The following is a 15631-nucleotide window of genomic DNA, read 5'->3' on the forward strand; positions in this document are numbered from 1 at the left end:
CTTTCCTTCTCTGACTTTCCAGTTGGGTGCCATCTCTTCCCAGCCTTGGCAGGAATGAAAGGGGGGCATTCCACTTTGTCCCAGGTGCTGTGCCTGTGTCAGTAATAAGTGAAGGTTCATGCACACCAAATCAGGAAGAAATGTTCATGATGGGGATTAGAAGTGGGTTAAATTGGTATGATAAATTCTCAGTTCTAAGAAGGTACAAAGGCATTCACATCAAAGGAAAGGACCAGTGGTGCTGATACTGTGCTTCATGTCTAAGGACAATTCTGAAGACCCACATACAGCAAACCAGGGTGGGGAAATGCACACTTTGGACATTATGAATGGGGATGATAAATTCTCAGTTGTATGAAGGTACAACAAAGTCATTTAAATCAAAGGAAGTAGGCAGCTTTGTTCTCCATGTCTACATTTGTCATGTGCTAACATTTCAATGTTTCTCTGACTTGGAATAATAATGCTGTATGGTTGTCTTGATAATAACCCCCCATTTCCATTCTGAGCATCATTGCAGCCATTCAGGAAAAGTACAGAGATTCACACTTGCTTGAAGGAAGCTGACCTGCTTTTTTCTGCAGCTCCCAGGCAAAAGGGAGGAGAGAGAGAGAGAGAGAGAGAGAGAGAGAGAGAGAGAGCATGCTCAAAATAAAAGCCTGCACAGCCCAAACGCATCAAGGCATCTTCTCTCCATTATTTTAAAAGGCCCTTACATGGGAATTTAAGCTGCATTGAACTGGATCACAAAGAAATTTATTCAAAGAAAGCCAAATTATAGTTACAGCTCATCTGTCAGATTTTGTTAAATAAAAAGGATATATACCTCTTATAAGAGGAAATGGAGTCACATAAGGTTATGGTGACTTATTTGAGTGGATATGGTAAATAAGGAAATATAATGTTTTTCTCAAGCAAGGAAAACAACTGAATATATGCCTTCCCATACCTATTTATTTATTTGTTTGTTTACCATATTTATATCCTGTCCTTCTTAATCCCGAAGAGGACTCAAGGTGACTTTACAGATAGGCAATTATTTGATGCCTTGACACAATGTACAATTAAAATAAACATTGAAATTAAAACACATTAAATACCTAATGAGATCTCACACTATGTAGGCACTTTTTCTATTGATTTATTCTATTGATGTTTTACACTACTAATATGTAACAGTGGTTGCCCAATCGAATATGTGAACCATTAAAAGACTAAATTAAATAGTTTGCATCTGACTTCTAGGCCACAGATTCCATAATATCAGAAATGTGTTTATTTGTTTATTACTACTCAAGGCTTCTCTTTTCATAGCAAAGCATTGGAAGGGCTATATATAAAGCATCAATTCAGCACATCTCTTTGGAATGGATTACTTTTCTTAGAACCAAAGAAAGTTTATTAATAATTATGATCACTTGATAGTTTAGGACATGGCATAATACTGTATATGACTATGTGAAGCACTTAAGATAATATGAACTTGTTCCTTTTCTTTCATTGATATTGTGATAAATGTGTGGGATTTGCACAACCCATCAACTAGATATGTCCATGATATGACTAATAATGTGTGATATTACCATAGTTACTCCCACCATCTCTTCCTATATCTTGCTTTCAAATAGCTGTAAATATGTATTAACTGTATTTCCTTGTTCCATTTTCTGTCTGCAATAATTAGTTTTTACCTTATAAAAACATCCCTGTTCTACTTTGGGACACACAAGACACAGGGTGAATAGGTATGGCTCTCTCACACCTTAGCCAGGGCTATTCCTGTCACATATATTATTTGGGGATATAAAATTCTGTCTATATATCTAAGTGTGTTGTTAGTGGCGCAGTCGGTTAAACCCCTGCGCCGGCTGAAGTCTGACAGGTCGCAGGTTCAAATCCGAGGAGAGCGCTCCAGCTCCCCATGTGGGGACATGAGAGAAGACTCCCACAAGGATGGTAAAACATCAAAACATCCTGGCATCCCCTGGGCAACGTCCTTGCAGATGGCCAATTTTCTCACACCAGAAGTTATTTGTAGTTTCTCAAGTCACCCCTGATACGAAAAAAGTGTGTTGTTGTTGTTGTTGTTGTTGTTAGTAGTAGTAGTAGTAGTAGTAGTAGTCTTAATACCCTGCTTTTCCTTTGCCAAAGGAAACTTAAGTGGCTAAAATTAAAAACCATAACAATCTTTGAATTAAAATCTTGTTCCCTGGAGACTAGGATACAGAATAATTGCTTCAAATTACAGGAAAGGAGATTCCACCTGAACATTAGGAAGAACTTCCTAATTGTAAGAGCTGTTCAGCAGTGGAACTCTCTGCCCAAAGAGTGGTCAAGGCTCCTTCTTTGGAGGCTTTTCAACAGAGGCTGGATGGCGTTTTGAATGTCATTTTCCTTCTTCTTGTCAGGGGGTTGGACTGGATGGCTCACGTGTTCGCTTCCAAATCTAGGATACTATGAAAACCTAACACATATAAACATTCAATAGAATTAAACATAGAAATATTAAACATATATTGTTAAAAATAATAAAACTATTAAACAACTCTACGTAGCACTTATATTTTAACTGAAGAAAATTCAAGGCAGGAATACCATTTCATTAAAATCAATATTTGCTTCAGGTTTGGGGTATATATAATTCCTCTACCACACAATTTAGCATCATAAATTGGTAGCTGTTCATTTCTGTCAATGGGGTGGTGAAACTGCTTTTGGTTTTAGTCTGAACGGTAGTCTTAACCAACTTTGGGAATTCCCACTGACATGAAAACCAGCAGCCAACACTAAAACTCAGTAAAATAAAGTAACCAAGATTACCCTGCTAAATTTATGATTTAGTATCAATAAAGTGATGAGTTTTTATTATACTAGCCATAGGCCATGACATCAAATAATATATAACTTTTAAAAGTATAATATGCACTTTCCAATATAAACATAAAACTTATTCTATAAACTAGCTCTTTCAAATTACAGTAGCAATGACAATCCCCGTGGGCATGATAACAAAATCTAATTTGAATTATCCCAAACTGTTTCTATTTCCATTTCTGGCCTCCGCTGTGGACTTTAATTTGAACATGCCCTTGCATATTATAAACTAACATTCTAATGCATACAAATTGAAAGGAATATGGGATGCAGTTTGAGTGGAAACGTGCTCCTTCCATATTCACTGGAATACTGTTTGTCAGCCATGTAGATATCAAAACTATATTGGGTCAAAGTATTCAGAATGTCCTATCTCTGATTTAATACGTATTATCTTAAAGCCTAAATATTCAGAATGTTTGATCCTGTGTCACGTACCTCTTAATACGATGGTGTTTTATAGTATCACTGCCAAAATTGCTTTCTAACAATGTATTTATCACCACTGCCTTTCTTTGTTCCTGTTTCATAAGACAAAATAAAAACCCCAATATTTTTGTTTCAGTTCAGAATAGACAGGAATGGTTTTTGCATTGTCTGCACCAATACTGCAAGATAACTGTGGTTATTTGTTTTGTTACATTTAGGATGGGGAAGTCAAAGCTCCAAAGTTCATATCCATCACAGCACATGGCTTCATTTTCCTGGACATAATTTACGATGGATTTTAACCTTCATCCTTTTATTTGTGTTGGTGTGTGAAATAGCAGAGGGCATAGTGTCAGATGGGTAAGTATATACATCGATCAACTCTCTCTAACATCATCTGAGTTTGTAATACCGACATTAGCAAGTTGTTGAGTATACTTTCCTTTACTTGTTAAAAATGCAATGTGTTTGTGATGATTAACCTACTGACCTTGAGTCAGACATTCCAAATGACTTGCCAAGAATGTGTATGTAGAAATACTCAGATGCTCTCGCTTATTTTTAGTTAGCCAATTGGCTCTAACTTGTTTGCCAAGGGTGTTGTGAGCTTTTCCTTCTCTGCGTTTCCTATGTCTGTAAAGGCCCAGAAGGAGAAGAAAAGCTCCTACATGACATGGCTGAAAGTCAACCTAAACTTACAATATATTAGCTTCTTCCCCAAAATGTGTTACAGAGTCCTTAAATATATGCATTTTGAATTTCTAATAATTTTCAACCAATATAAAATAACCTGTAGACTTCAAATGATGTTCCGGTGTTCTTAAAATTATAACAATTACCAGCTGGTTTTCTTTTAGTGCTTAAATAGATCTGGAATAACAAACACTACTTCAGGTTTTATTCTTTATCCTGTTATTTGTAATATGGAAAAGGAGCAAGCGACTGTATATAGTCACTGAAAAGGACTCACTGGTTTTTTGGTTTCTTTCCATTGATCAATTAGATCCACTGTACTAACTCAGGTATGGGAACTGGTGTGTTTGAGAGAAATGAAGAGAATGACAGATGCTACACAAATATAATTAGATCCTCCACCTGGAGAAAGTCAACATATGCACATTCCTTTGTGTGTTGATCAGCATCTCTCTTCAGATGAATATATATCTTCTTGTAAGCATAAAAACAAACATGGCACTCTCAAACATTGTATTTGTGACTAATATTTGTTCTCTTTTACTTAGTTTTTCTGACTCCCGTCATTTGCACCTTTACATGCCACCTGGAATGGCATTCCTTGCAGCCATCACATCAATTGTCTATTATCACAATATTGAAACATCAAATTTCCCAAAATTATTAATAGGTATGTACTGAAATCCTGAAGACTATGTATTAAAATATATTGCTCTTGGGTTCAGATTGAATAGGTCTTAACAATATTTCACTATGAAGTTCCTAATATGGAGTTCTTTCATATTACTACCATGTGTTTAGTAGTCTGAAATTTTACTGCTTGCTAGAGGATGGGAATCATCTGGCCCACCTGATGTTGTAGAACTCCAAATACCAGCAGCCCAAGCCAGAACAACCAAAGATGAGAAGTGCCAGGAATTGCAGTGTTGGGCCCCTTCCACACAGCTGAATAAAATCACACATTATCTGCTTTGAACTGGGATGTTTGGCAGTGTGGATTCAGATATTCCAGGTCAAAGCAGATATTGTGGGATTTTCTACCTTGATATTCTGAGTTATATGGTTCTGTGAAAGGACCCTGGAAAGAGCAGGGACACGCCATGATTCACAGTTCTGAGTTAGGCTCTCAAAGTATTTTGTTCAGGAATAGAGAAAGCACTAGATGGTTCACTAGATGTTACACTGTAACACTCATCAGTCCAGGTGTCACAGATTGGCCCTCATTCATGGGAAGGGAAACTTGAAAAGTTTGCATCTTTAAAAAAACTTCCAGCGGAAGTCTTGGAAAAACAAACAGCTACTTATTCCTCAGCAGCTCTAGCAAAAATAAGCAGTCCCTCAATATAACTACTAGGTGATGCTAGTGATAACAGTTCTATGGCGAATGCTCCATAAACAACACCTGGTCTACTCAAAGAGCAATTTAATGTTGCTTCTTTGTCGACAAATCAATTGCTATTCCAGACATCTCCCGATTCCTCCATTCCATCCATCTCGTTACTTCCTCCCCACTACATTTGCCATTCATTTTTTTCCCCAACCCCACTCTCTCATCATATATTTCTCCTATGTTCCTAGCGGTTCCTTATCACATTGTTCTATTCCTTGGCATTTTTGTCATCTTCCACAGCTCTCCTTTACTGCTGGCTTCCTTTGCTACTCTGTTACACCAAGCCAGCACGATAAATGAAGGAAATTGTGGAAATTGCAGTGCCTTAATATCTGAAGTGTCCCTGTCCCTGCTCCAAGTGATGAAAATAGTCAAAAACAAAGTAGCAGCATAAATAACATGCAAAGAATAGAGTCAACATTCTAAATTTAAATTAAACATTGGCATGGTAAATGCAACATTAAATTACTGTATGGCATCCAGGGAGCTGCAAACAATCTTGTAGGTCTAACACTGATAAGATAGTCAAATTCTGCCAAAGTAGAGGTGAATGGTACCAATATATCAAACATTGAAATATAGTAAAATCATCTTTAAAAGATGCAAAATTAGGTATGAGGACCCAAAAAGCCTTTGCCTTGTGCAAAAAATGGATGTTGTACCAGGTAGGCCACTCATGAATAGATCTAATCTCTCTCTCTTTCTCTCTCTCTCTCTTTGCCACTTTCCAGACTATTACTATTATATTTTTTATACCCCGCTTTATCTCCCCCAAAGAGAACTCAAAGCGGCTTAACATAAATGCATCAGCGTAACCATTTACAATATACAAATATACAAACATTAAAACAGGATTAAATATAAAAAGTATTTTTTAAATCCCAATTAAAAACCATTCAAACAAAATCAAAGCTAAAAACCACAGCACCCCCTGAATTGATGTTTAAAATCTTCATCTTCAACAGCCTGTCTAAATAAAAAGATTTTAATCTGCCGCCGAAAGGACAGCAGGGAGGGGGGCATTCTGGCTTCCCTGGACAGGGAGTTCCAGAGTCAAGGGGCAGCCACTGAAAAGGACCGCTCACTCGTTCCCACCAATCATGCTTGGGATAAAGAAGGGACTGAAAGAAGAGCTTCTCCTGAAGATCTCAAGGGGGTGGAGTCAGCCAAACAACCTGGGCCTGAACCATCTAGGGCTTTAAAAGTCATAATCAGCACTTTGAATTGTGCATAGAAACAGACTGGCAGCCAGTGGAGCTGCTGCAACATGGGAGTTGTCCGCTCCTTGTAGCCAGCCCCAGTTAGCAACCTGGCTGCAGCTCTTTGAACCAGCTGAAGTTTCCGAGCACTCTTCAGAGGCATCCCCATGTAAAGCATGTTACAGTAATCCAGATGGAATATAACTGAGGCATGTACCACCGTGACCACATCTGGCTTCTCAAGGAATGGGCACAATTGGCATACAAGTTTTAATTGTGCAAAGGCCCTCCTGGCCACTGCTGATACCTGAGTCCCCAGGTTCAATGCTGAGTCCAGGAAGACCCCCTAACTGTGAACCTGTGTCATCAGAGGGAGTGTGACCCCATCCAGCACAGGCTGGATCACTATACCCTGATCTGCATTCTGACTGACTAGGAGCACATCTGTCTTGTCTGAATTAAATATCAATTTGTTTGCCCTCATCCAGTTCATTACTGATGACAGACACTGGTTTAGGGTCAGGACAGCTTCTTTGGCATTAGGTGGAAAGGAGTAGCAGAGCTGGGTGTCAACCGCATACAGGTGGCACTGTACTCCAAAACTCCGGATGAACTCTCCCAGGGGATTCATGTATATGGGGGACAAAACGGAACCCTGAGGAACCCCACAGGTGAATGGCTGGAGGTTCAAACAGGAGTTCCCCAGCACCACCTTCTGGGTACGGCCCTTCAGGAAGGACTGGAGCCATTGTAAGTCCCATTCCAGTGAGACGTCCCAGAAGGATACAATGGTCAATGCTATTGAAAGCTGCTGAGAGATTAAGAAGAACCAACAGGGACACACTTCCCCCTGTCTACCTCTCTGTAGAGGTCATGCACCAAGGCCACAAAAGCTGTCTCTGTTCCATAGCCAGACCCTGAAACTAGATTGAAATGGATCTAGATAATCCGTTTCATCTAGAAATCCCTGGAGTTGGGAGGCTGCCACATAATAATAATAATAATAATAATAATAATAATAATAATAATCCTTTATTTGTACCCCGCTACCATCTCCCGAAGGACTCGATGCGGCTTACAAGAGGCCGAGCCCAAATACAATAGTAAAAACAGCAAAATAACTCAAAAAACAAAGCAATGACATTAACACACAATGACACAATTAAAATCAATGCCAGGGCCAAATGTAATAATTAAAATTAAAAGTGCTGGGCATGACCAGGTGGAGTGTTTGGAGGGGGGATGGGCATGCAGATATCCTGGATCTCTGGCCAATATTTGTCCATTATAAAGGTGTTTAGGAGTGGATTTTTAAATATAGGTCTCACAATTGCCTCCTGTAGGCAAATTGGAACTTTGCCTTGTCCCAAGGAGGCATTGACCACCACCTTCACCCAGTCTGCCAGTCCCCCTCTGGCCTGTTTGATCAACCAGGAATCAAAGGGCAAGGATCTTGAATACATGTGGTAGCTCTTACCTCTCCAAGGATCCTGTCCATGTTCTCAGGTTGTACAAATTGAAACACTGGACAAGCAGGAACCAGAGTTACCTCCACTTGAACTGTGTCAATAACAGCATCCAAGTCAGAATGAATCTGAGCAACTTTACCTGCAAAGTGCCTTACCAATTCTAAAGTATGAAGTTGCACAAGATTTAAGAGCACTGTGAATTGGGACCAGAAACAAATCAGAAGCAAGTGGACATTTAAAAAAAACCCAGTATAATGTATTTGTAATGCCTGGTCCCAGTTAAAGCGTTCAATGCCCTTCTGTTCAAACTAAGCTCAAAAGCCTAATTCCATTCATTAATGAATTTAAACAAATTTAGATTTACTGTTTAGGAATTAATTCAGTTGGTCAGTTATTCGATATTAGATTTAGGCCAATGGTTTTTCTTGAAATGCTAGTTATATAAATTAAATATTTAGTATTTATTTATTTACAAATATTCATATGCCAGCTAATGATTCAGCATATCTGGGATTACTAAATAGAAGCATTTTGCAGCTGCAACATTGTTGCTATATAATTATTGATATGGTGTTCTTTTTCTACAAGTTACTTCACAGTTATAATGAGATTTTTTACAGTTTCACAGTTTTCCTGAAATAGTTTGGCAAAAATATATACTTGTTTACAATGCTCATATAAAGAGTTTAGTAGGGAATTCTTATGGGACTCATCTCATCCCTTGACAGGAAGATTATGTCATTTCTTCCATGGTGTTTTGACCCTTTCTCTGTAAGAATATAAATTGACATTTCTTTTCCCCACTATAATCTCGAGAGACTAAATCTCCAAAAATGTGCCCCTCCTTTGTTCAAAATTGTGTCTCTTGGATGTTTCTTACTTATTGGGTTGTCATAAGTTGATTTCAACTTCACTGCACATATTTCTTTGATCTTTACACTAGTTAAGATTTTCTGATATACTGAATGAGTAAATAAGTTATATTGAATAGTTTATTTACAATAAGAGGTAAAATGTCTAGAGATATAATTCAAAGTGCTGGCTTTGGCCTATAAAGCCCCAAAGTGCTGGCTTTGGCCTAAAATAGCCCAAATTACCTGTCCGAACGCATCTCCCCCTATGAACCATCGCAGAGATTAACATCCTCCGGGGAGGCCCTGCTTTCCTTCCCGCCATTGTCACAGGCACGATTGGTGGGGACGAGAGACAGGGCCTTCTCGGTGATTGCTTCCCAGCTATGGAACTCCCTTCTTGGTGAGATCAGGTCAGCCCTCCCCCTCCTTTCCTTTAAAAGGATAGTAAAAACTTGGCTGTGGGACCAAGCTTTCGGGGCAGGGCAATAAAGCGCCCTGCCCCGAAAGTATTTTAATATTTTGATAAATATTTTAATGTTTATTTATTGTATGTGAATTTGTGTCCCGGCATTTTATGTTTTCTGTGTATATGCTGTTCTCCATCCTGAGTCCCCTTCGAGGTGAGAAGGGCAGAATATAAATGTTTTAAATAAATAAATAATAGAAATTTGTGATCAGCTTTACTCTGCTTCTGTATTTCTTTAGTCTGTCATTACAAGAAACCTTAATATGTAATACTGTATGTAAAATACTTTAGAAAACATTTAAGTCTGAATTAACAAACAAAAATGACAATGGTTCCAGAATAGCATAAATAGTTGGGAAAAGCCTTACAGGGTATTGAATCCAGCCTTTTGTTCAGTACATTTTTACTCCACTTGTCCCTTCTCTTCTTACTACCAAATTAACTCTGGACAAAGGATGTTGATTATAGATAAAATAATTAAATGGAATAATGCACAGTGTGATCTCTGTGTCCGAAGGAGAAGTACTCATGGTTTCACCTACCTGCATTTGACAAAATATCTTCTCTCTAGGTATGCTTCCACCAGTAGTTGTCACAATGTCATGTTGAAGCAAATTCTTGGGATTTTCTAAATTTTCCAACACCACACTTTTGGTAGAAGTCATTTCAATAGTGTTCACTATTATCTATGATTTCTTGTTTTCACAGTAAATTCAGGAATATATCCTTTGCATATATGGGGGATTGTATTATATTGCATTCAGAGTTGGAATCAAAATTATATCTTTAAAATTTTATGAAATAAGATTTGTGAAAACATAGACCAGTGGTTCTCATCTTTTGGTCCTCCAGGTGTTTTGGATTTAGGCTCCTATAATTCCAAATGACTGATAAACTGGCTGGGATTTTGGGGAGTTGAAGTCCAAAAACACCTGGAGGACCAAAGGCTGAGAACAACTGCAGACCACTGATAATGTCCTTAGTTATCTCAATAAATACAACAGCAACTGATGTATTTTCTTAAACCTTCCAAAAACTATCATTCTAATTTGAGAAAGATGCCAGATACACCCAGCCAAACCTGTTGTGATGCCATGGTAGCATCCAAACAGTTCAGATTTTTGAGATTTGTTTCAGAAATGCATCATCATTTTGATGTGGTGACCTGGTAAACTATTACCACAGTGCTGTTTTTATTTATTTCTCAATTTATATTTACTCAAGTGGATTTGTCTTTGATATATAATACCATCACCCCCCCCCCTCCTTTTCTTTCCCATCTATTATTTCTGAACAGACTGTATCCATCTATTTTTATATTTCTATTATGGGAGTCACAATTATGAAACAAATTATAGGTAAACGTGCCTTTGTGCACATCATAAAAGTAAACATATGCATCTTAACTATCCCAAGGGCCTTTTTGGAGATACGTGGGTGTGTGACTTTAAGTGGTTTGTTATAGGTTGTTGTTATAGGGTTTGTTACAGCTTGCTACTTCCTTAGGCATTTTCCTGTCTTCTTGGTATCACCGTGGGAGTTTACTGCTCCAGCACATCATCACTAGCAAGAGTTCAGTTATTTCCCATGGTTTCCCATAATATAGGGGGTTTTTTTTTCTGTAGAAGTGTTAATAATCTCCATATTAAGTGATTCCACCCACACGGTTTGTGGGAGATGGACTTTCTATGTATTCTTGTACATATTTTCCTGGTTATGTAAAATATCCTTTTCAACAGTGACATATCATGTAATTTATAATTAGAATACATTTAGTATGTATATCTGTGTGCATATACCCTGTGTGTGTGTGGGGGGGGGGGGTGGGGGGTGGGGGGGTGGGTAGATAGATAGATAGATTAAATATAAGATCAGTTGCCTTGTCAACCGCCTTGGCCCATATATGGTTGGATTTGCAGAAGTTTAATAAACCAAAAATGTCCTAGAAAACCAACTGTTATTAAATGAACCTGCTATAGATGGCACTTCCTCGACACTATAATTATTTCAGTTTTAGATAGTATTCGTAAATCTTACTTTATCGTTATATTATATTTTTTTAAATGAGAAAAATCAGAGATTAGTATGTTATTTTTCAGTAATGCCAACATATTAAATTTATTATCCTCTTATCCTGGAAACACATGTGAAGGCCATAGCATGAATCTAAACTTCAGTTTTACGATCATAGGTGGTAATCTCATGGAGGAGGTCTGATCTAACACAGTGGTAGCTTGTGGATTGCTTGGCCCATAAGCCACGTATAAACTAGGATGCCCTCTCCAAGTGGACTGTGTAGGAGTGAACCTCATCCAAAAATGGAGTGAGGTATCCCACCTCCACCTTGCTTGGCCCATAAGCCAAGTATAGACTAGGATGCCCACTCCAAGCGTCTCTTAGAGTCCACTAATATTTCTGTGGTGATATTCTTTTAAGGTTTTAATTTCTAATCTTAGAAAGAGGCAAAAGGAATATGAGACATTTGGCAGGGAGAAGATGTCCTGGAGTTGTTCAGCCTTCTAGCATGTCTCCAAGAGAAAGAGGAATGTACATATGCCTTGGAGTGTGGGCACCATTTATTTATTTATTTATTTATTTATTTACAATATTTAAATTTCCTACTTGACAGATACAACAGTCTCTCAGGCTGCAAAGGTTGACAGCAAGCTAGACAAATGGCCAGAAGCTCACTTCGACTTGGGCTGGCTTCAAACTTATGACCTGTCGGTCAGTAGTGATTTCAGTGCAGCTGACTCCCAACCAGCTGCACCACAGCCTGGTCCGGAGAGGGAAAGGAGCACAAAATTATCTTCAGTCTACTTCCTCCCTACTAAAGCCTAATCCTTTTAAAGCACCTCTAGCATTACTTTCCTTCAGCCCCATTCCCTTTTGGTGTTTCTGCCTAAATTTAGCTCTATTGATATAGGAATCTATATTGCTACAAATTAGACAGAATGCACCAGAACTGGAATGAAAAATATGCTCTTTAACAAAAACATCAAAAAGGCATATCATATATGAAATAAGTCTTATAAATAAGATTAATGGTTTAAAATATATATTCCAGACTGCTAATTACATGGAGAAAGAATAGTATTATAATGCCTTTATATAAATTGCTCTTGTGTTCACTTCTGTAATGCTATATGCACTACTGCTTGGCTAATTTAATTAAAAATGCAGTATTTACTCAATTCTAATGCTCATCTTTTTACTATATTGCTTTTCCTAAATTATGGTGTGATTTAGATCTGGTAAATACATTTTTGGGTTTCGGGGTTTTGAAAATTGAGGTGCACATTAGATTCACATAAATATGGTATTATAAAGCTGGAAAATGCAGAGAACAAACAAGATAATATGTAGTCAATTTTTTTCTTTGTGAGTAAAAGTGAAAGGCTATCTGATTCAAGAAAAATGTGATTAAATTGAAAGTGTTAGCCATTTATAAACTCAATCACTTACCCAAAAATGGATTTCCCTTTCTCGTATCTATTGTGTCCACCTAGTAAAATTGATTCAGCTGTAGATTCTGGATAAGGAGAAGGAACAGTTCTATAATTCTATGATTCTTTGGTTACTCGGTGCATAAATGACTGGATACAGTTTACTGTTAGAATATGTGCTGGGGGCTATTTCCTGGGGAAGTTTTCCAAACGTGCTAGGAAGCCCAAACCATTTTGCTGGTAGATAGAAAGCAACAAATGATGCCATATATCTCAGATCAAGACCACAGGGCTCAAACATGATCATAATTAAGTTAAATGACGTTCCCAAGGTTTTCTTCACTGATATCCAAAATCAACCACATAATATTTGAAGGTTACAGGTGCAATACCAATGTGGCCTTATTTCTAAAGTAGTTTTTGGCCTCATGACTTGTAGCATTTTAATTTTTAAAAGTAAATTTAGAAGTAACTATTTTCCCATGTAGAATACTGAAGAGGAAATATTTATTTTAAGCAGTGTTCTGTTGTTTGGACCTTGGACTCACAAGTATAACTAATTATTTTTCCCTTTAGATGTCATCTATTGTTAATTCTTTTTCTCTTAAATCCCTCAGTTTGTGATAGATCTTTGACTTATCTTCTTCTCTAGTGTTAATTTTCCCTGCCTTGGGTGACTCACAATTCTCCCCAGCTTTCAGGGTTTACTAATTCATTTCTTTATTCTAATTCATTTAAGCAGTCTATTTGATTAATTCCATTTAATTATTTTTAAAATTGTCAGCTCTGCATCTGCTGATAAACAGATGAAAAAGGATTCCTGGCACCAGTGTTTGTTTGTTTGTTTGTTTGTTTGTTTGATTGATTGATTGATTGATTGATTGGAGCATTTATATCCAATCCTTCTCACCCCTGAAGAGGGACTCAGGGTGCTAATTCCCAAAGACCTCCCCCCACTTTACTGAGTCTCTAAATTATATTGTTGAAATGAAGGAATAATCATTAGGGGATTTGTTTGCGTGCATATAGAAAAACTATGAGCTCCATTCAGTTCTCGCATTGAGGAGACAAAATCCTAGTCATTTAAAAGAATTATCAAGAACCTGTTGCAAAGGACACTTGGAAGTACAGAGTTAATTTCAAGTATCTTTGGCAATAAGTGAACTTTAGAGACATTATGTTTCCTCATCCCCAGTTTATAAGTTGAGTCTAAAGTGGTTTTTCCAAGATACACAATCATTGTTTTTTCCATAGGATATTGTCAGATAGAGGTAGTGGAGTGCAGTGATTTGAGCATTGGAATACAACTCCGGAGATGAAGGTTCAGATCCTTGTGCCATAGAAACCCACTGGGTGACCTTGGGCAAACCATACTCTTTCTGGCTCAGAGGAATGCTATAGCATAATCTTGCCAAGAAAATCCAATAATAGGTTGCCTTTAGAGATGCCCTAAATCAGAAATGACTGAGAGCCACACAACAACAAAGGTATCACAAGAATTCTCCTGCCAGTAATATTACTTGATATCTGTTCTGTGCTCTCCTAGGAGCACACATCTGCTAATGCCTTCCTCCCATCTTTTGCTTACACTGAATATATATTCAGCAGTGATTGTTTGATTATGAACCAGAATGTTGAAGCCATATAATTAAAACTAGAAAAACATAACATTATAAGTTTGCAATTTTGTTGTTTTGAGGAGCCTCTCTGTTCTGTTCCAGCTGGAGAAAGCAGGGCAGTATATGATGAAACAAATTATTGAGCACTGTCTTACCACTCCTATGAATTAGTTAACCAAAATTAATTCAGATGAAAGTGCCATCACATATTAGTTTTTTATTGTAACTGATATTATCATATTGAGTGTCCAAGCACCATCATGGTTGGTGATGATTTTATGAATATGGAAACGGGTAGATTCCCAAAGGCTGATATAGATGCAGGGAAGATGGTGTAGCATGGCAACTAGGGTAGATTCCTGAAACAGGTATTTCTCTTTCCCCTGTCTCCCTCCCTCCATACAATCTCTGTGGATTGCAAATGGATAAGAGCCCCACAAAGCTGAACTGCCTCCAGTGGACATCCTTCTGCTGCCTTGTTGCTCATAGCCAATGGATGGGGTGGCACTGTCTGTTAACTTCCTAACTAGTAATTACCTCTACATCAGGGGTCCTCAGACTTTTTAAACAGAGGGCCAGGTCACAGCCCCTCAAACTGTTGGAGGGCCAGATTATAATTTGAAAAAAAAAACACATGAATTAATTCCTATGCGCATGGCACATATATTATTTGTAGTGCAAAAACACTTAAAAACAATACAATAATTAAAATGAAGAACAACTTTAACAGATATAAACTTATTAGTATTTCAAGGGGAGGTGTGGGCCTGCTTTTGGCTGAGATTTGTTTGTTGTTGTTGTTGTGTACTTTCAAGTCGTTTCAGACTTAGGTTGATCTTGAGCGAGGGCCGGGTAAATGACCTTGGAAGGCTGTATCCGGCCCCCGGCCCTTAGTTTGAGGACCCCTGCTCTATATCTTGCCATTGCAGCACCTAGTAGGAGCCCCCGGTGGCGCAGTGGGTTAAACCCCTGTGCCGGCAGGACTGAAGACCGACAGGTCGCAGGTTCGAATCCGGGGAGAGGCGGATGAGCTCCCTCTATCAGCTCCAGCTCCTCAAGTGGGGACATGAGAGAAGCCTCCCACAAGGATGACAAAAACATCAAATCATCCAGGCGTCCCCTGGGCAACGCCCTTGCAGACGGCCAGTTCTCTCACACCAGGAGTCACTCCTGACACGACAAAAAAAAAAAA

The 15631-nt window shown here is 38.2% G+C and overlaps 1 protein-coding gene across 3 annotated transcripts in view; it reads left to right on the plus strand.

Annotated features, from left to right (window-relative positions):
- Positions 1 to 15631, plus strand: part of ABCC8 (ATP binding cassette subfamily C member 8) — a 96027-nt gene that overhangs the window by 1521 nt on the left and 78875 nt on the right. For all 3 annotated transcript variants that reach the window (XM_067462631.1, XM_067462630.1, XM_060767901.2), the window contains exons 2-3: positions 3522 to 3663; positions 4545 to 4666. In XM_067462631.1, coding sequence (XP_067318732.1) covers positions 3522 to 3663; positions 4545 to 4666 — 264 coding nt within the window. The remainder of the gene's footprint in view (positions 1 to 3521; positions 3664 to 4544; positions 4667 to 15631) is intronic.

This window comes from Anolis sagrei, chromosome 1 (genome assembly GCF_037176765.1).
Source record: "Anolis sagrei isolate rAnoSag1 chromosome 1, rAnoSag1.mat, whole genome shotgun sequence".
In the NCBI taxonomy this organism is placed as follows: Eukaryota; Metazoa; Chordata; class Lepidosauria; order Squamata; family Dactyloidae; genus Anolis; species Anolis sagrei.